This window comes from Antechinus flavipes, chromosome 2 (assembly GCF_016432865.1).
Source record: "Antechinus flavipes isolate AdamAnt ecotype Samford, QLD, Australia chromosome 2, AdamAnt_v2, whole genome shotgun sequence".
Lineage (NCBI taxonomy): Eukaryota > Metazoa > Chordata > Mammalia > Dasyuromorphia > Dasyuridae > Antechinus > Antechinus flavipes.
Genome location: NC_067399.1, coordinates 115,375,466 through 115,396,386, shown reverse-complemented (window position 1 = coordinate 115,396,386; position 20,921 = coordinate 115,375,466). Strand labels below are relative to the sequence as shown.

General features: G+C 34.4%; 1 protein-coding gene across 2 annotated transcripts in view; it reads left to right on the top strand.

The window, feature by feature from the left end:
• The window catches only part of SPRED2 (sprouty related EVH1 domain containing 2), a 165,475-nt gene that overhangs the window by 83,035 nt on the left and 61,519 nt on the right, over nucleotides 1-20,921 (top strand). The window contains exon 1 of one of the 2 annotated variants that reach the window (XM_051975400.1): nucleotides 15,681-15,790. The exons of the other annotated variant lie outside the window; for it this stretch is intronic. Coding sequence (XP_051831360.1) covers nucleotides 15,774-15,790 — 17 coding nt within the window. The 5' untranslated portion in view covers nucleotides 15,681-15,773. Of the gene's footprint in view, nucleotides 1-15,680; nucleotides 15,791-20,921 lie in introns of those variants that run through there. 2 annotated transcript variants of the gene reach the window in all.

Here is a 20,921-nt window from a genome sequence, read left to right as displayed (position 1 = left end):
CACCCAGGATCTCAAACTTGTAAGGCATTCCATTCTGACTCTTTCCCCTCTCCCTTACCACCATATTCAATCTTTTGCTAAGTGTGGATTCTTGTTGCTCAGTCATTTCAGACTCTTCATGACACCTTAGGGGATTTTCTTGACAAAGATATTGGAGCAGTTTGCCATTTTCTTCCCCAGTCATTTTACAGATGACGCAACTGATGTAAACAGGATTAGGTTATTTGTCCAGGATCACACAACTAATAAGTGTCTGAGGCCATTTTTGAACTCAAGAAGATGAGTTTTGCTGACTCTAGGCCCCACATCAACTAGCTGCCCCTTTGTTGATTCAAACATTATAATATTTACTGTTTCCATCCCCATCATCACTAAGTTGCTGTTTAATTCAAGTTTCTTATCACTTCTATAGCTGTATATCTTATATATCTCTTGTATTATGCCCACCAAGATTAAGATTGTGAAGGTTCTAAATATGATCCAAAGATTTCAGCCTGATTTTGACTTTCCATTTCTAAGTAAAGACTTTGGATTTTATAAAGAAATTTCCAAATTGTGTTTCATATGCATGGACCCTATTTCTTGTAATGCCAAAATAATTGGGATTAGCCTTTTCTCAGTGAAGGAACTGTATTTGATTTTCTTAAAGCTATATAACTCTTTATTCTGTATTTATTTTATTCATACAAAAGGTGTTTAGTTTTATGCACTCAAAAGTACCCATGTTGTTTTTCATTCTGATAATAATGATGAGGATAACAAGCATTTATATATAGCACTTTAAGGTTTGCAAAGCATCTTATAAATATTATCTTATTTTAACCTCACAACAATCCTGCAAGGTAATTCATTTTTCAGAAACTAAATATACCCATTTATGCTGGATTTCATAGTCCAGCTTGTTAGCTAATGTTAGCTATCATTATTCTCATTTGACAAGTAAGGAAACTGAGATACAGAGAGGTTAAATGAAAAATTGCATCTCTCCATACATTGTGGGGAGCAGCGTGTTAGAGTGAAAATACTGACTGTATCCTTTTTCTTCTAGGACTCCCTTCTAGCCTTAGAAAGGGCCTATGGTTGCAGCAGCCAATTTGTGGATTTATGAGGAAGGACTTTGAGAGCTTTTGGCAGGTCAGGATCTTTTAGTTGAGGGGGCGGGAAGCGAAGGGCAGGTTTTTCTAGATTTAATAGTATGTCTGAATGTTGAACTTTTGATAGAGCTAAAAAAGTTTAGGGGCCAGAACAGAAATTAATCTAGCCATTTGGTTAACACTGTAACCTTTGCAATTATGTAAATTATTCAGCTTAGAAAATCTGGCCGATACAGATGATAGAAGCAGTCCTCTTCAGTTCAAATTGATTTATTTTTTAGAAACTAAATACATTCATTTATGCTGGGTTTCATAGTCCAGCTTGTTAGCTAATGTTAGCTATTAAGTTCCTGTTATTATTCAGCAGGGATACAGAGCCAAAAATGAAATGATTCTTGCCCCGAAGTAAGTTTTCTTCTCTAAGAGGATTCACATGGTCACATGTAAATATATAAAACAAGAATCTAGACATTTTTTCAAAAGGCAGTTTGGAAAGAAGCACTAGCAATTGAATTGGTCAAGTAAGACTTCATGGAAGAGGTAGTATTTGAGCTAAACTTTATTTTATTTTATTTTTTGTTAGAGGGTATAGGTATAATTTCACTTTATTGTGATAATATTTTTATAAAACTTTTTATTTTCAAAGCATATGAATGGATTTTCTGACGATATTGACCCTTGCGTTTTCTCCTCCTTCCCTCCATCCCACCTCCCCAAGATGGCAAGAAATTCAGTATAGGTCAAACATCTTAAAATATATGTTAAATCCAATATGTATAAACATATTTATACAATTCTCTTGCTGCACGAGAGAAATCAGATCAAAAAAAGAAAATAAATGAGTAAGAAAAGAAAATGCAAGTGAACAATAACAAAAAGAGTGAGAATGTTATGTTGTGATCCACATTCAGTTCCTACAATCTTCTCTCTGGGTGTAGATGGTGAGCTAAACTTTAAAGGAAACTAGTCATTCCAAAAAGTAGAGATGGTGGTGAAGTGCATTATGGGCATAAAAATATGTAAACTTTCTCAAAGGCATAGGTGAGAAATGGAATGCCATGAATGAGGGAAAAAAGAAGGCTAGTGGGATTAGACCTCTTTTTATGCCCAGAAAGAGTACGCTAAAGCCTGATTGTGAAGGAGGAGTTTGTATTTATACTAAACTCAATAAGGAGCACTTGAACTTTTTGAAAAGCGGAGTTATATAGTCAAGGATGACTATTCTGGCACATGTATAGAGAGAGTGGATTAGAGAGGGGAAGATTATTGAGGCATGAGATGAATTAGGATAAAATAAGAAGATGTGTACTAGATTGTAGATAGAGAGAAAAGAGCAAACATGATAGGTCTTGGAGAGAAAAAAATCAACTTGGCCTTGGCAACTGATTGGCTGAAGAATAAAGAAGGAGCCCAGGTTGCAAAACTGGATGACTAGAATTTTGATGTTGCCTTTGGCAAAAATAGGAAATAGGTTTTAGGGTAAAAAAAAATGAGGACTATTTTGCATTAGAGATGTCATTGGGATTTTCAGGTGAAGATGTCTAGAAATTAGTGATGAAGGACTGTCTACTGGTGCTCAGGAGGAAGAACAAGTCTGAATATTTAGATCTGTGAGCCATCTGCTTGGATATGATAATTGAATCTATTTAGATTGATTGATGAGGTCACCTAGAGAGGAGAGACTAAGATGGTGTGTTGGGTTCAATTCATAGAGTGGAATATGAATGAGTATTCAGCAAAGTAGATATGAGGGAGAACCAAGAGAGTGCTATGTCAGGAAAATCTTGAAAAGAAAGAATGTCCAGAATTAGATTAAATATTAGTTTTAAACATTGAAGAGTCAGGAGTCCTTTTTTTGAGCCATTGACTCATCTTGGACACACATTTGATTCTTTGGAATTTTAGTTTCCTCATCGGTAAAATAAGAGCGTTGGATGAGGTGGTCACCCTTATAAAATCTAAAAGTTCGGTTATTTTATAATTAAAATTTATATGTAATATTATAAAATTAATATGTAATATACATGTATAATAAAATATATCTTAAAATTTTACCTTGTCTCATTAGATAAACAATAAAGTTTTTGTAAGGTTTAATTATTAAAGTCAAACATTCATTCCTACATCGGCTTTAAAAGTTGCTGGCTCAGGGATAAAATTTAAATAGAAATATCTTTGCATGTGTAAATATCTTTCTTTTGGAAGGCATGAGGAGGTAGGCAGGGGAAGGCTCTCTTGGATTTCATTTAAACACGGATCAAAGATGAAGATTAAGTCACTATTTTGTAGTCTTTTATAGAAGAAGCTCTTGTGGGGTCTGAGGCCTGAGCAATATCATAAATGAGATTCTCTTAGAAAAAGGTTATTTGTTCTTTGCTTAGCTCAGCTCAGCTCCCTTTATGCTTCTGTGATATATGTTGAATAATTTTTTTTTTTTTTAACAGAGTGGATCATTTCATTTCTTATCTGATTTCTTGTAACTAAATGGATAGGTTAAATGTAAAACTGGTTTAAAAAAAACCAAAACCCAACAATAGATCTATAGATTGCATAGATTTTCTTTGAATCTGTCTCCCAACTATCTCCAAATATGAACAGATTAGTCTGTTGATGTTGATTAGTCCTATTTACCTATTGAGTGTTTGACATGTAGCCCAAGGTCGCATTATGTAGGAAATAGAATAGCTTCCTGGGAGCCAGCAGAAATTTACCTGAAAATTCCATGATATTGGTATACCCTAAGGGATTTAAGATATTCTTGGTGTGGCTTTTTGCCGCCAGTGATGCAGATTTCCTTCCTTTTCCTATGTAACTCTTGTCTGTGCTCTTCTTTAGGTCGCCACTAGGGGCATGTAATCCTGTCTTCTTTTTCAATCCTAAATTTCTTTGTTATTGTGTAATTTCTTCCTTGTTTGTAACTTATTGCAGTTCCCTAAAGTCCCCCCCTATGTGTTTCTTCACTGCTTAGTGAGGGGGTGCTGATATCACTGGATTTTTTGAAGTCCTAAGTACTTTCTCAAGTATTTTCCAAGTATAATTAGTAAAACACTGTGATAATAACAATGTTGATAATAACAGCTAAAATTCATATAGCATTGCATGAGTTTTCAAAGTGTTTTTCTCACAATTAAGTTAGAAAAAATATTTTTATTATACCCATTTTGAAGATGAGGAAACTCAGCTTAATGGACCCAATTTTAGATGGCTGATAATTGGTAAAGTTTTTATTATGCCATACTGCCTCTTGCATACAGCTAAAAGCTGAATTCAAAGCTAATATTTACATTAGTAGCAGCCCACTTGATCAGTGTTTATTTATGAAGAAAAGTCAGCATTAGTAACATTGGGGTAAAATCAGAATGAAGGAGGAGTTCTGCTAAGACCAGGAGTAGATCCTTCTTTTCTTGCTCTTTTTCTGTATCAGGAAAATTTTTATTTGCTGTTTTTCCTGATGGTGATTTTAATATTGATGTTTGGATACCTTAGATATTCTGTGTTCATTAATGCATTGTTACAATTGGGCCAAACCCCCTTTTCTCAGGATTTTTTTTTTATTAGTGGTAGTATCAATAATAGTTACTGGTTTATATAACACAGTGAAGTGTGAAAAGCATATTATATATAATTTATTTTTAAGCCTATTGATATTATGATGTTTAGCTGGCCCTGACTTTGTGCAGGATGCAGGAACAAGTACCTACTAGAAGTTCTATCACTCCTTCCCTAGTAGTGGGTCACAAAAGCAGAGTGGACTAAAGACTCAAGATCTTTCTTTAGAAGAGTTATTTCAGTCAGAAAAGTTATTATTGGATCCTAGAATATATACAGAATAAGAAAAAAGTTCAGAAACTAATAGTACTTCTATAGTTTTTAACCCCAGAAAAAAGGTAGGCGTGTATATGTGTGTTTTAGAGAGAAGGGCGGCACAGTTTCAGTTTGAAGTCTGTGGAAATGGAAACAGAAAAAGAAAGGAATTCCATACCAAAGGAAAACCTACAGTTCTTTTTCCCTGAACTTGCCTAGCTTTTCACTTGGCTGATAAAATCTGTCTAGAATCAGTCCACTTGAACTTCAGCAAAGGATAAGCCCATAAGGGTGGCACCTAGGTACAGAACTTGCAGAACTCAGACCAGGAAAGCCAAGATCAGAATTTGCATTGTCAGATCATTTTGCAAGCAATGAAAGCCTGAGTTGTCCTTGCAATCCAAGGACACTCGGTATCCTAGAACAGGCACAGGACGCAAGAGGACAAGATCAGCCCAAACATTTCTTCCAGAAATAAATGGAACATGCACCTAACATAAAGTCTAGAGTCAGGAAGTAGGCTAGAAGAATAAGGAAACAAAAAGAACCTCACCATAGAGAGTAATTATGATGATAGATGTTCAGCACACAAACCCACAAGAAGAGAAGGATTCCAAAATATCTACAAAGGCTCAGAAAAACACAACTAGATCCTAAATTCAACTAGAACTCCTAGAAGAGATGAAGCAGGTTGTTTTGCTTTGTTTTAAGCATAAAAATGATTTTAGAAACTAGTAATAAACAAAGTCAAAAAACTTAGGGGGAGGAGAAGGAATGAAAGAAAATGTAAGATACCTCATAGCATAAACAACTGGTTTAAATTGAAGAGATATAAGTTGAGAATCATTGGGCTATCTAAAAACCATGAACCCTTCCCTCCCTTCAATGAAAAAGATCCTTGCTAGCAACATTTCAAGAAATTGTAAGATAAAATTGTCTAGTTCTCTAGAATCAGAGGACAAAGGTGAAAATAGAAGGAATCTATCAATCACCTCCTAAAAGAAATTCCAAAATTTAAACTCCTAGAAACATTATAGTCAAAATCCATTTCAAAGAAAAAGTTACTGCAAGCAACCAGAAAGAAAAAAATTCAAGGACTATGGAGCCACATTCAGGATCACACAAGATTTATTAATCAGCCATCTGTATTTAGGAGTAGAGAAGTTGGAATACTTCCTGAAAAACAAAGGATATAGTTTTGGAAACAAGAATAACTTATCCAAGAAAACTAAGTAAAATGTTTTATAGGGAAGATGTGAACCATGAAATAGAACACTTTCAAGGATTCTTGGTGGATAAAGACTTTCCAACAAGGAGGTCCAATGTCACCTTTACTATATTTAATATAGCTTGAAAATGCTGGCTATGGTGATAAGAAAAGAAAAAAATCAGGAATATACATGTAAAAAGGGAACAAAATTATTGCTTTTTGAAGATTATATGATGGCATTCTTAGAGAATCCTAAAGAGTCCACTAAAAAGCTAATCAAAACAGTTAACATCCACAGAGTTGTAGGATATAAAATAAATCCACTTCAGCAGCAGCTTACTACCAACAAAATCCAACAAGAAGAAATAGAAAGATAATTTCATTTAAAATACTATAGATAGTCATCTCCACCCAAAAGAGGAATTCTACCACTAGAGCAGTCCATGTCCCTAACCTTGTTCCCTATTTGGGGGACTCCCATGGCCTATTCACAGTCTTTACTCCAAAATACCCCTGTAATAGTGGAGAGAATTATCTATCATCAATAAAATCATCATTTTCAGGGGCACACACACTAACACAGAGAAAACTACAGAAAGTATAAAACACTTTTAAGATATTCATAAAAACTATATAAACTCAATTAAAAAAACAATTCATACAAATAGAGCTTCTGAAGTAGGAAAATATTAATTTCTTTGTACAGGCTGAGTCAATATAACACAAAAGACAATACCACCTAAATTAATTTGTCATAGTAAAGTCTGAGGCCAGATTTGAACTTAGGAAGATGAGTTTTCTTGATTCCAGGTCCAGCACTCTATCCACTGCACTGTCTAGCTGCCCAAGGTTGATAAGTGGAACATATTAAATAAACTATGTGAAGATAAAAATGAGCAGAATAGTCTAGAGTAGAATAAATCGAGAGCTTCCAGCTATTGGGACAAGAACTCACTGTTTTCCAAATTTGAGTTATTGTTTGTTTGTTTGTTTTTTCAATGTGGTGGAAGGGTAGGTATATATCATACTGTACACCAATATAAGCACCAAATTTGTACATAACTTAGACAAAGAGCACCATCATGAATAAATTAGAGCAACATGAAAGAATTTGCTTGTCAGATCCAAAGAGAAAAGAATAGTTCACGACCAAATAAGAGACAGAAAAGGTCATAGGAGGTAAAATAGATAGTTCTGTTCATATAAAATTTAAGTTTTTACACAAACAAAACAATTGCAACTAAACTGAGAAGAGAAATAGGCAAATGGGAGGGGCATCTTTGCATCAAGTTTCTTTGGTAAAAGTCTCATTTCTATAAGACTATGTTGTGGACTGATTCAAATTTGTAAGAAGAGATATTCCTTAATTGGTAATGGTTAAAGAAGAGGTAATTTTCAGTAGAAGGAACCTATCAATTAACCATATGAAAAATGTTCTAAATCACTAATAATTAGAGAAATACAAATTAAGATAATTCTTAACTCCATACATCCATCAACTAGGGAAGAATTGACCAAAAAAGGGGAAAATAACAGATGCTGGAGGGGTTGTGGGAAAACAGGTGTATTAATGTACATTAATGGAGCTCTGACCTTGTCTAGCCAATATTAAAAACTATTTTGGAACCATGCCACAAAGCTACTAAGCTGTGCATACCTTTTGACCTAGTCTTTACCTCAAAGAGGTTGAAGAATGAGGAAAAAGACCTAGATGTATCAAAAAATATTTATGACTGTACAGGTGCATATGAGTGTGTATGTGTATGGTGGTGGTAAAGAGTTGCAAGCTGAGGGGGTGCTTTTCAATTGGAAAAAGCCTAAACAGGCTATAATATGTGAATATGATATTATGCTATTGTGCTGTGAGAAATAATGAAGGGAATGGTTTCATAGAAATTTGGGAAGAATTTTAAGAACTGATTCAGAGTGAAGTGGGCAGAACCAGGAGAACAATTCATACAATAGCAATAGTAATGGAAAGACAAACTATTTCAAAAGTCTTAAAAATACTGATGAATGAAATGAGTGACCACAATTCCAGATAACTCATGAAGAAACATGTTACCTTCCTTTTGAGAGAGAAGAGAGATTATGGACTTGGAATACAGATGAAGACTTTTTTTTGGAGGGACTTGACTAATGTAAAATTTGTTTTATTACTCTCTCTATATATATGGTTTTGTTTGTCTTGTTTTATCAAAGGATTTATGAGAAGATGAAAAGGAGAAAAGATAGATTATTTGAAAAAAATTAAAAATACTCAGTATTAATATGTCCAAAATGCATCTCATAAGGATCTTTTTTATTAATCTTTCTAGTGGTTGGCATCCATCTTCATAGCAAATTCCCTTGAATTCTGTTTTCTTTTGGATCAACCCACTTTGCATTCCCTCAGTGTTTTGTCCCTTTTCCTATTCTAACCTGGCATGCCTCCTGTTGAGTTGATTTTTCTAACCTTTTCAGTCTTGTTCAGCTCATCCTGGATTTTCTCCCATCTGTTCACATACAATTTTTGCAAACTCCTAGAGTTAAGTTTTTTTTTTCCTTGTAACTTCATCTTCTACCCATCTTCTAAAACTTCCTGTCTTTCTAGCACTTAGGAAACTCACTTAGAGAAGCTATACAAGTTACTATGCTAAAGAAACCTTCATTTGATGTTTTAAGTTGGCTCACAGCACTTCACATAACAGCCCATCAGAATTTAATTATACTTCAGCTAACCTGGGTCCAGCAAGGATAAACACTCCTAAAATCCATTATCACTTTTCTATAGAGAGTCATTCACCATTTGGTTCAAGATTTTATAATAGGTCATATACAATATCATAATTGGAAGAAACCCAAACCATTTAATACAATCTCAACCCAAACAATAATTGTTATAAAAGTATTAAGTTTTTTCCATATTGTTTTTTCAAATCTTGTTAGAGTTAGCAACTTCTTGATTTTCTTTTCAGATCAACCTTGCCAAGTCAGATAAGTCTCTGTTGGCCTCTGTTTCCTCATCTGTTAAATAGGGAGGTTAGTCTACATGATTTCTAAAGTCCCTTTCATCTCTGAGTCTCCCCATGTGCTCCCCTGGTGATTTTGGTTAGGAAACAGCTCTATTTTAGAAACTAATCTATGCCTATCTATGGTAGCATTGACTTTTTTTTTTTTTAAGCTATGCAAAATTTACCAGCAAATTACCATAGGAAAGGCACTATTTCCTAAGTGTACCCCCAAAGTAAGCATCTATTTAAACATCTGTTTATTAAATAAAACATAGGATTGGTGTTTTGTTTTTGTTTTATATATTATTATTTAAGGTTCATCCTTAACTGAAAGACACTTTACCATGTTTCTTTTGTTCAGATTTCCTCTTCCAGGGAAATAGCCCCGGGAGTTTTCTTCACCTGCATTATCCATTACTACTTGGTCAGAGAGTTAGCTGTGGATTCATTTTTTCCAAAATAAATAAGCTTTTTCTGCCAAGAAAAATATGAAGCTTGGATGGGGAGGGGGGAGAAATGGTTAAATATCTTAGGAACTGCAAGGGAAAGTTGCTTTTTCCCTAGCTAGGACTTAGACCTCATCTCTTGATCTTGCTTAGCTTCTTTGGTCTAGCTTTGGTAGCCATGGATGGTTTATCCATTGTAGATTTTGCTTCTACACTTACCTGGTTGACTTGGTTGCCTGCCACTTTTATCTTTAAATTAAGACCATTAACTTGGTTTTAACATGATTCACAAATGTGGCAAAGGAAGGACACTTAGAATCAATACCCCAAGCAACCTAGAATTTGAGATTCTGAAATGGTGGAGGAGAGCTTTTGTGAAATAGGTCAAGAAAGTTATAAACTTTAGAAAGGAAAGCAGCCTTAGGTTGGGCATATTTCAGTCATAGTGTCACAAAGAAATAATTGGTATATTTCTGTATGTCTGTAAAGAAAATACTATTGGCTTTTCAGCCACATTCATATATAAGATAATGGATTTAGAGCCATAAGGGAATTGTAGAGGACTGGCTCAATTCTTTCATTTTAGAGATGAGCACATTAAAGTCTGGAAAAATAAAAGAAATTGTTTGACCTTGGACAAGTAAGTAGCCGAGCTGTGATTCAGACCTCAATCATCAACTTCAAATCTATTGGAGACAAGTCTCCATTATTATCATGCTCAGCATATATAAAACTGACTAATGTTCAGGCTAGTTAGCAAAATAATATAATTATTAAGCAGAAAAAAGTACCAAGGACCCCAAATCACACTGAACAAAGGATTTGTTCCTCTTCTACTGAACTGCTGACTTCCATTATACTGGACATTTGGCTAGTGAACACAGCTGACATCTAGATTTGCTGTCAAATCTTGACACTAACCAGGCTTTGGACTTTGGCCATAGTGTATACATTTGTGAGCAGATAATCTCTAAGGCAGCCATGCAGATTAACACAGGCCAGATTTTCAAGAAACAAAATACCAGCAAGCAAGTTAAAATTCTGCTTTATCAGGATGCTAATGCCTCCTGCTATTAGTCATTTCTAGGAAATTTGTAAGTTTACAAAGTGCTGGTAGCAAAACAAAGAAAGTTACATGAGCTCAAAGGCTAAAGGAATGTAGCTAGCCCGAAGGCCCTTGGTAGCCTTTTTCTCCAGTACTTAATTGATGAACTAGTGGAGTTTAGAAGTCTGCAATACTCATAACTTCAACAGGTTGCTTTACCTGGCTATGTGTGACTAAGTCAGATTTGCTTTATGTGTTCCATATAGACTGTTCCATCTGAGACCAGTATTACTACATAAGTGCTCCAGAGACAGTAAAATATGATTGGGAAATACTTAACAAAATAAGAAAAATACAAAAAATACAGAAAATGTTAATATATGGTTTTCAAAGTCAAGTTGTAGGCAACTGGGAGGGCCCCAATTTCTATGAGAGTTTGACATCACTGCTTTGGCTACTGAAAACTCCCATCAGTAGAGTTGAATCCTCGGTATATATTTTAGGTGTGTCTCTTTCAACCACTGTTACTGCCACAATTTCACTGGTTAGGATTTTGTCCCATCTAGCAAGGGACATGATGACCATTTGTTTTTCTATATGGAATAGCTGATTAACTGAACTAAATTCTCCTTAAAATTACTTTGAACACTCAAAGGGCTTTCATACAATTATTTCATGCAAACATATGTGTAATAAAACAATTAATCTAGGGCTTAATTTAAGTTAGAAATCTGATTTATAAGCTACTTAGAAAAGAAATATGGCTTTATTGCTTTTAAATATAAGGAAAGTAATGCATAGTAATCTGGGAGTTCATTTGATATTTAAATCTTGCCAAATGGATGTTTTGGGGTTATCAGTTTTAATTAATAAGATTACATTGGAATGAGCATTTTATTTGACTGTATATTGTTTTACTCAAGTGATTAAAAATAGTTGTTCTCTCATTTTGTTAGACTAGTTCCCTACAGTGTTATTTATTAATACCTTGTTAAATTGCATTACCTAAGCTTAATTTGCTAAGCAAAAGTAAAAGGACCTTATCCCCCAAACTAATGTTAATTAGGTTCAATTGTATCACTATTAAATGTATATGGATATTTGTCACAAATATATACACTCATTTGGATTCATCTTTGAGGGAAATGCTTTTTGAGTTAGGCTCTCTCAAAATTGGGACATTTTGGAGAAAGACATAACTTGTTTGAGTTTTATTGCATTTGGGTGTCTTGCCACCTTTTTTCTCTTTTGTTTCAGCGCCTTCTCTAGTGTGGGGGGAAAATAGCTAAACAAACATTCATTAAATATTTATCAAAGCACTGTGTTAGGGACTAGAGATACAATGACAAAAATGAGAGTATCTACCTTCAGAGAACTTCCATTTTGGAGCTTGCTGGAGAAGGTGATAGGATGTATGCATATATGCAAAAACCAAATGCATTCATAGTAAACATGAAGGCATTTCATCACAGGGGGAGCCTCATGCTAATAGCTCAGGGGATCAGGAAAGGTGTCATGTAGGAGAAGAGGACACTGGAACCGACTTTTGAAAGTAGAGGCAAGGAAATGCAGTCTAGAAATGGAGGAGAACTTGTACACAGAGAGAAGTGGAATGTAATAAATGAGATCTTAAATAGGCAAGTTAGCTACAAGGTGTAAAGTATGGGAAGAAGAGTAATATGTAATAAGACTAGCAAAGTAGGTTAGAGCCCATTGATAAGGGCTGTAGATTTCAAACAGAGGAATTAACATTTTATCCTGGGAGCCGCTGGATCTTAATGAGCAGGAAAATAGAAGGATAGATTGCAGAGGGGAGAGTTTTGAGTCAGAGAAACAAATGAGCAACTAGTGGATTAGTGGATTAACTATTTACTGATTTGTGATGCTGGACAAGCCATTTCACCTCTGTTTGCCTCAGTTTTCTCAACTAGAAAATGGGCCATCATGAGGATCAAACAAGGCAATATTTGTAAAGCACTTAGCCTAGCTCCTAACATATAATGAGCATTATATAAATGTCCTGCTTTCCCCTTCCCTAGTAGACCTTTGTAGTAATTGGCGCCAGAGACCATAAAGGTCTAAACCTGGTAGTAGTACGAGTAGGGGAAGAAGGAAACAAGTTTGAGATAAATTGTGGAAGCAGTCAACAAGGTTTGGCAGCTGATCAGTTTGATCAGTTACCAGAAATTTAATCAGTACCTGGGACATGCTAGATATTGTACTTGACTCTGGGAATACAAGTACAAAGACTTTTTTAAAAAAGGATCCTTACTTGCAGTGAGCTTTCATGCTAATGGGGCAATCATCAAGTACATGTAAAATACATGTAGTAAAATTACAAATTAATAAATATATTTCACATAGAAGCCTCTTCATTCTTAACTTCTTTTATTTCTGGAGAAAGAAAAAAGGAGTTGAGAGTACCTCGGGAAGCAGAGGGGTTGGGAGGGGGGAAAAGGTCTTTTATTGAAGTGACCATAAATTCTAATTTTTGCATAATTATGTCTATGATACATCCCATGGAAATGCCCAATAGTCCATGGGAAGGAGGGGGAAACATTTAGTAATTGGTAAGCACTGTGCTAAGAACTTTGGTATTATTATCCCCATTATACAGTTGGGGAAACAGAAAGTGCCTAAGTGACTTGTGCAGGATCTCAAAGCTTGTAAGCACTAGAGGCAGAATTTGAACTCAGTTTTTTTTTTCCCCCCTCATTAGTATTTTATTTTTCCATTTATCTGTAAAGATAGTTTTCAGCATTCATTTTTATAAGATTTTAAGTTTCTTTTTTTTTTTTTTTTTTTTGCTCCTCTCTCCCCAAAATAGCAAACAATCTGATATAGGTTATACATTTACAATCATTTAAAACATTTTCCATACTTGTCATTGAACTCAGTCTTCCTAACACCTTACACCTAACCCTAGCAACAGTGCACCACCTCTTGGTGTTACTTACTCAATAAAGAAACCAAGACTGGATATATAGATTTGAGAGTTATTTGCATAGAAGTGTAACTAGAACTCATGGGAACTGGTAAGATTACAAAGAGAAAGTATCTAAATCAAGAAGAAAGGACTCAAGTCAGACCCTCAGGTCCAGAGTTTTGAGGAAGGACATGGCTAATAATCAAGCTGATTTTCTTTATTTTATGATGTCTGTGGCCATTGATCTTTTGCTTCATAACTTGATTGCAAGACACTTTGTCCAATATCCACACAAGTACTACTCCAAGCTGAGTTTTTAATAGAAAGATCCCAAATGTTTTAGATAATGTTAAATGTGACATTAATGCATTACCTTTAGGGTTTTTTCTCCCAATATAGAACACATATGCTAAAATAAGTATTATTCTCCAAATTAAACTCATCAAGATGTTATAGGCTTATTTCAATCATACTGATGTTCAAACCAGTTAGGACTTTCTCTTGGGAACTGTCTTCAGAGCCAATGTACAGACCACACAGAAAAATCAGTTTATTTTCTTAGAGTGTTTCTGTGTTTGTGTAAGCTGTTATCCAGCATTCCTTTAACCTATACTCTTAGCTGTGCCTTTATATTTTCTTCACTACATTCATAATTGATACTATCTTGACAGTCTTGAGTGCTTCATGTCCCTTCCAAATTTTCAAAAACTTAAAAAAAAAAAAAGCTGGTATATTTAATGTTAAGAGTGCCTTATTATTGCAAATTCTTTGAAATATAAAATCTTTGTAAAGTACATAACTTTTCTTTTTACCACTTTATTCCTTAGTCTTGCCTGTTAGGGTATGCTGACTTCAAAGTACATTAAGGGAATATTAACATAAGGGGGGGGGGGGGGGGTTGGCTATTGTTTAGAAAAGATCAAAACATAGCATGATCCCTGTCCTTTAGATGTGGATGTTTTACTTTGAGAAAGTCAATCAGAAAAGATAAAATCATAGAATTAAATGGTTCTCAGTGATTTGGCTTTTTATCTTGTTGATTATAGATTATAACTAAAATGTATGTGCCTTTTAAAAAAAACCTATATAACTTTTATATTAATTCATACAACATGGAGTACTTCCTAAGCCACATAAAGAAGCTCAGTATATTCCTCTCATGATTCAAACGTTTTAGTATTAATGTTATGAATGAGACTGACATGTTCATTGATAAGGAGAACTGCCACTAAATTGTCACATAAAACGTGAATATAAAACATTTATTTAGGTTTTACAAAAGATGCAGCTGTTATAAACAACTTTAGGGCATTTATAACATAAATATCAAACAGGATGACTCAAAATAGATTGCCAACTTTTTCTTATTGAGGAAGCTAAATCCTTCATAAAAGTATGTCTTGTTGAGTCAATCCTAGTTAGAAGAAAAAAAAAAACATATTGATACCACAGGACAGGACCTTAAGTCAGGAAAATCTGAGTTCAAATATAACCTCAGTCATTTACTAGGTAGGTGACCTTGGACAAATCAGTTAATTGCGTTTGCCTAAATTTCCTCATCTGTCAAATGACCAGGAGAAAGAAATGGCAAACCACTCCAATATCTTTGCCAAGAAAATTCCAGACCTGACTGAAACAACTGTACAGCACCAACAATGATACTACATGAGGAGATGATTTCCTAGCAATCCTGATTGTATAGTGTTGCTTTCTACACAAGTCTGGTCAATGTTTATAAGAGACATCTGGGGTGTACACCTATGTTTATTCAGCTCTGGAGATGAAAGAGGTGAGATTTCTTGCAATTTTGAAACAGTTGGTTTGGAGGGAAGCGATTTATAACTGTAGGTATATAGACAGCAATTTTAGGTACTTCCTTGCGGTATTTATTTTTTGAGATACTTTCAACGCTATCATCAATGACTGATCATTGCAACTTACAGGAATTTTTAAAAGAATATTTTAATTGGAAAAAGCATCAGTCAGCTGTCAAGCTTCCAGCTTCCACTTTTGAGAGCAGGATGTTGAATGTGAGTAATGACACAACAGGCCTATAAAATGCAGAATAACCCTCTGATGACTCATCCAGTACAATGCAGTATATTTGTCAAGGAGACTGAATCATATATGGGGGAAACCACTTTTCAGGCAGCCAGCTGGTTCTCAGGTCAGCAAGAGACGATCCATTTTTATCAGAAGGTTTATAGTAGCAATAATGGTAACACCGAGCACTCTGGCTCGAAAATGTAGAGGAAATGGCATCTCCCAGCAGGTATGTGCTTAGTATTTACATATATCTTATTTTGGCATTCTTTTCTGTTGCTTGTCTTCTTCTCCATTTTCTGATCTTAATTTTTTTGAGGGGGTTAAAAAAATAGGATTTTTAATCATGGAAGCCTAATTCATTTTTTAAATATATATTTCTTCTGTGTGCATCAATATGAAACTTCATCTCCAGATAGAAAGTCATTTTCTCCCTCTTCCTTCTTTAAAAAATAATTTTTTTCTATGTGGTAAATGTGAAATATTTTCATATTTAGTTCCTCTCATGAAGTCCTGAGTTTAAAAGAGGAGTTGTAAAAATGGAAGTGGTTAATTTTTAAGTTATTGAATGAATAAGGATGGTTGAGTTGAGGAAGGGGAGTTATTGGTAAATTATTATATAGAAAATTTCTCTCCCCCTCCCCACTTTGGATTTTTATTTTAAATGCATGACTTAATGCAAGAAGCATTCTAATAGTGAATGTAGTTATATTTGCAAATCAAATATAGCTATAATAAATTCATACAAGTATTTTTTCATTGAGGCAGGGTGGTATAGTATTATGTAGGGAAGAGTAAATATAAGTTAAGAAATGTCATGGATCATACTACCAAATCTCATGGTTAAGACTTCTTGCTGAAATGAAGGGCCTGAATTTTTTTGGGAGGGTATGAAAATCAAACCATGCTTAATCCACAGAATCCATGTACTTAAACATGCTAAGCATTCCATTATATGTTGACAGTCTATTCAGTGTCTCCTCATTTTAAAAATAAATGAATTTTTTGAGCCTTAGATGTTACGGGCAGATGGCTATAGATAGAGCATGGCATGTACTATTTATGTTTCATGGGCCAGCATGGCAAGGGGTCAAGACTTGTAGCCCTTCTACTCATTAGTTCTCTAAAATTTGGAGTTTCTTTCATAGCATTGCATATATAGGTACATCCTTCTACTACTAGCAAAATATCAACTGGTTTTGGGGATACCAAGCTTGGAAAGTATACAAGCATTTTTCCATATCCTTTTCTCCCATGTGAAACCTTCAGTAATGGTTTGTTTATTCTTAGCTTCTTTGGAACATCAGTTTTACAATATTAGTTTTAGGAAAGCTGCTAATGAATACATGATTTATTCATCTCAGTAGTATCCATATATTAGATTAGGTTAGGAAACCAGCAGCAGGGAGATGTTTTGTTTTGGGGGTAGAGGGCTAATTTGTTTTTTGTTTTTATTTCTTTGGAGGAGGGGGGAGGAATCAAGGTGTCTTTACTTTAGAATTGCCGTTTACACAGGGAGATATAGTCAGCTTAAAATTTCATTAATTTTATATATTATATAAATGAATGCCACCTGTCATACAGTAATGTGCTAATTATAGTAGAAGACAATAAGGAAGAAGAACAATATTTCAAATATGTGGGAGTTTTGTTAAGAATTTTCCTATCACATCTGTGCTTTTTATACATTAAGTGCATGTTTAATAAATAGCATTTGATAATTTTTTTAAAGTCAAGTTCAGTATGAGAACAGATTTTCATTTATTTTTTATTGGACTTTTAAAAAGTCATAAGTTATTAAAGAATTATTTATTAACTTAGATCAATTCTTTTGTCTTTTCTAAAAGTGTGGCTCTTTATAACATCTTTGATTTATGTAACAAAATTTAGCACCTACAATGCTCATTAAAAAATCTGTAAACAAATCATTAATTAATATCTAGGTTAAGTGACCTATTCACTTTACCCTGAGGTCTTTTATAACAAAACTACTTTGACTTGCTATTAAGGTAGGTAAAAATGTTTCATTCTTCTTAAAGATATATAATAAGTGAATTATTTAAGGTTTGTAGGTTTTGATTTACTAATTGTGTTTTCCACAATAATCTCTGTGCTACACTTGGTCTCCACTGATTTCTGCATCTGTGACTTTCTTAGGACTGCCCTGATCCTTTCAGGAAGGTATAGATTCTTTTAGCTTGCTTGCATTATCCTCTCTCTGGGTATATTGATCATTGTGAATTTTTTTTTTTTTTTTTTTTTTTTTGGAAAGAGAATCATTTCTGGAGTTGTGGCAGCCAGTTCTTAAAGGTTTCAGTGCCATTGAGAGATATGTACCTTCGAAAGATAACAGTTTTCAGGTCTTTTATCTCTAAGAGAAAAGAGACCCTTCAACAATCAGTAAATTTTTGTAGGTCTAAGAAGTTCAAGGTTTGATACTAGGAACTGCAGGATACAAAGAAATAAAAAAAGTTTCCCTTACCCCACTTTTATCCCCCTTCAGATTATTGGGATTTTCCCAGTAGAATTGGAATCCATTGTCTCTGGAAGTAGAAAACTTTCCAAATTTTCTCTCCTTTTATATCTGATATCTTATTCATAGATAAATGGAATGCTTTTTTCCTTCCTTGGTAGTCACTATAGAACTGTTTTATACTGGACTTTAAGATACAGCTCAAAAAATGGTCTTCTACATGAAGCCTTTATTGATTTCCCCAGCAATAGTTCCTCTCAGCCTACCTTGTATTTAACTACTTTGTTTATTTATGTATTTATTAACTTTATACTTGATGTGTTATATATGTGTAAATATACACATCTACATATGTGTAAGTATATACATGTATGCATGTATCATTCTATATGTATTTGTCTCTTCCACTGGGATGTAAAGCTCTTTGCAAAAAGGAGTCATCTCATTCCTGTTACTTATGTCATTAACTGGTTTAAAAAGAACATTCACTAATAATTTCTAGCAATAGAAATAGGTACTTCTTCAAATTTTATATTTTATCTTCTCTTCCTCTTCTCTGATTAACCTTTAAATGACTGAGCATAACCCTAATACCAAGCCAGAAAAGAAATTGTTTTAACCATAATTAGTTTTGGGGAAAACTCAGTTATAAAGTGACTTAGCATCCCAGCTCTGCTACTTGTTACTTGTGTGATCATGGGCAAGTCATTTCACTTCTCTGGACTATGGTTTCCTTATCTATAAAACAAGAGGATTGGGCTTGATGGCCTTAGGTTCCTTCCACGTCTGATTCTGATATTTTTATGATCTTTGCTATACATCAGATTTATTTTACTAGAAATTATTAGTGGATGTTCTTTCCATGCCAGTTAATGCCATAATCAACTCAAGATAAAAATTCATGAGTTTTTGTACATAGGTTCATTCATCAGTGTGAAAGCCTGATGCCCCAACTAGATTAGAAAATATTTGTTATGTAGAAAATGAGTTATGATTATTCTACCTCTATCATTTTCTAGATGAGAAGCCTGCTACTTATTACCTATGTAATCATGGGCATTTCATCTCATCTGTCTGGGCCTGCTTCCTCATCTGTTGAATGAGGGCATTCATTGGACTTAGAACATCTCTAAATATATAATCTTATGACATAGGTCCAAAGAAATGAAGTGAGTTTGTTATAAAGGTCATATAGTTAATAGCAGATCCAAGAGGAGAACTCCAGGAAAATGTTCTCCTGGCATATCACAACAATCATATGGATTTATAGTCCTATATAGATTTATAGACCTAATTTCAATCTTATCTCTACCATACAGCTCTGAAATCTTGAAGAGGATTCCTTTTCTGAACCTCAGATTACTCTCTGTAAAAAATGAAGGGGAGGGACCAGAAGTGATTCTCTTTTTTTTTAATGGATTTTTAAGGCTCCTTCCAGCTCTCAATATTATATTTTGAATGGCAAAGGACTTCACAGATATTTTTTTAAAGGGCTTTCACTCAAGCAACTACTTTTGTTTTCAGCATTATTTAGGAAGGTGAGGACTTACTGAATGAACTTGTCTTAAATTGGTATTTTCATCCCATACACAAAATCTCCATCCTCCCCTAGAGACCAACTTTAGTGCCTCATTAGGCCATGAAAGGAGTTGAGTCAACAAACGTTCACTAAGTACTACGTAAGTGCAGACTCCAAGAAGCTATAGCATGAGCAGTGCTGCACCCAGGCAAAATCATCTCAGCAGATGGACTAAATAAACCAGAATGAGGGTAACTTACAGGGCTCAAATCTGTAGGTGAGTTAGGGGGATGTCTATCCAAGTCTGTGAAGGCTTCCTCCCACCAGAATGGGTGGATGAGAGCAACTTGGTCCAAAGGCCATGAGGGTAGCGGAAGCAGGCTCACAATCTAATGAATGACTGGGTTCTTGTGATTAGGTTTATCATACTGTACATTCTGATAGGTCTGAGAAAGCCACCAACTTGGAAGCTTTTGATTGAAAGCTTTCCAATGGAATTTCTTTTATTAGATCAATCTGAGTAAATTCAGGAGACTCAATATCCAAATGGTTAGTCACCAGATAATAATTTGTAATTGGTTATTGTTTATTTGTGAGGGATCTGAGAGGAGGGGTGAATACAGAATCTCATGTAACCTTTTACCAAGGTGGTAAAAAGATCTGAAGTAGAGGATAAACTTTACATACATTATAATATTTAAGATATGTAAATATAGTCTCAGTATATTAACCCAATAAGGAATGTCAGTTGTCTTTGATTCCAAGGACTATTTCTGTTGAGATAAAAGGACTCCTCAAATTATTAATAAAGCACAGGCAGCATATGTCATAAAGGCATGAGAAGGGCGAAGAGCAAAATTAGTGTCTTTGGGTGGGCGTCTGTTCTCATCATGCAGCCAAGGAACTAAAATGTACAAAATCAGGCAGGAACACATTCCAAAGAAAACAACCAATGTTTTTTGTTTGTGTAATATTACATAAACATATGTAATATGTAATATTACAAAAACATAACTGACCTGTGTAACAGAAATGGAACTGTTGCAAAATAGCCTTTCTCTCTCAACCACATCTTTTTGTAAAAGCAATGTCTAACTTAAGTTCTTGATCTCTTTGGATTTTTGCTGTTCACTTAATTCCTGAAAATTGTAATAATAATGACAAAATTCAAATATGCTGAAATATGCTTGATGAAAATACATACCATGATACCGATGAGAAGAGATGTAATTCTTGGTGCTCTGACCCCTGGACCTGATCATGATGTCAGTGATCTTAATGGTAAAACACTTAAAGATCTGAAATAAATGATTTTCTTCCAGAGAACATGCAGGAATAGTAAAGCAATTTAGTGAGTTTTTGCTTGAG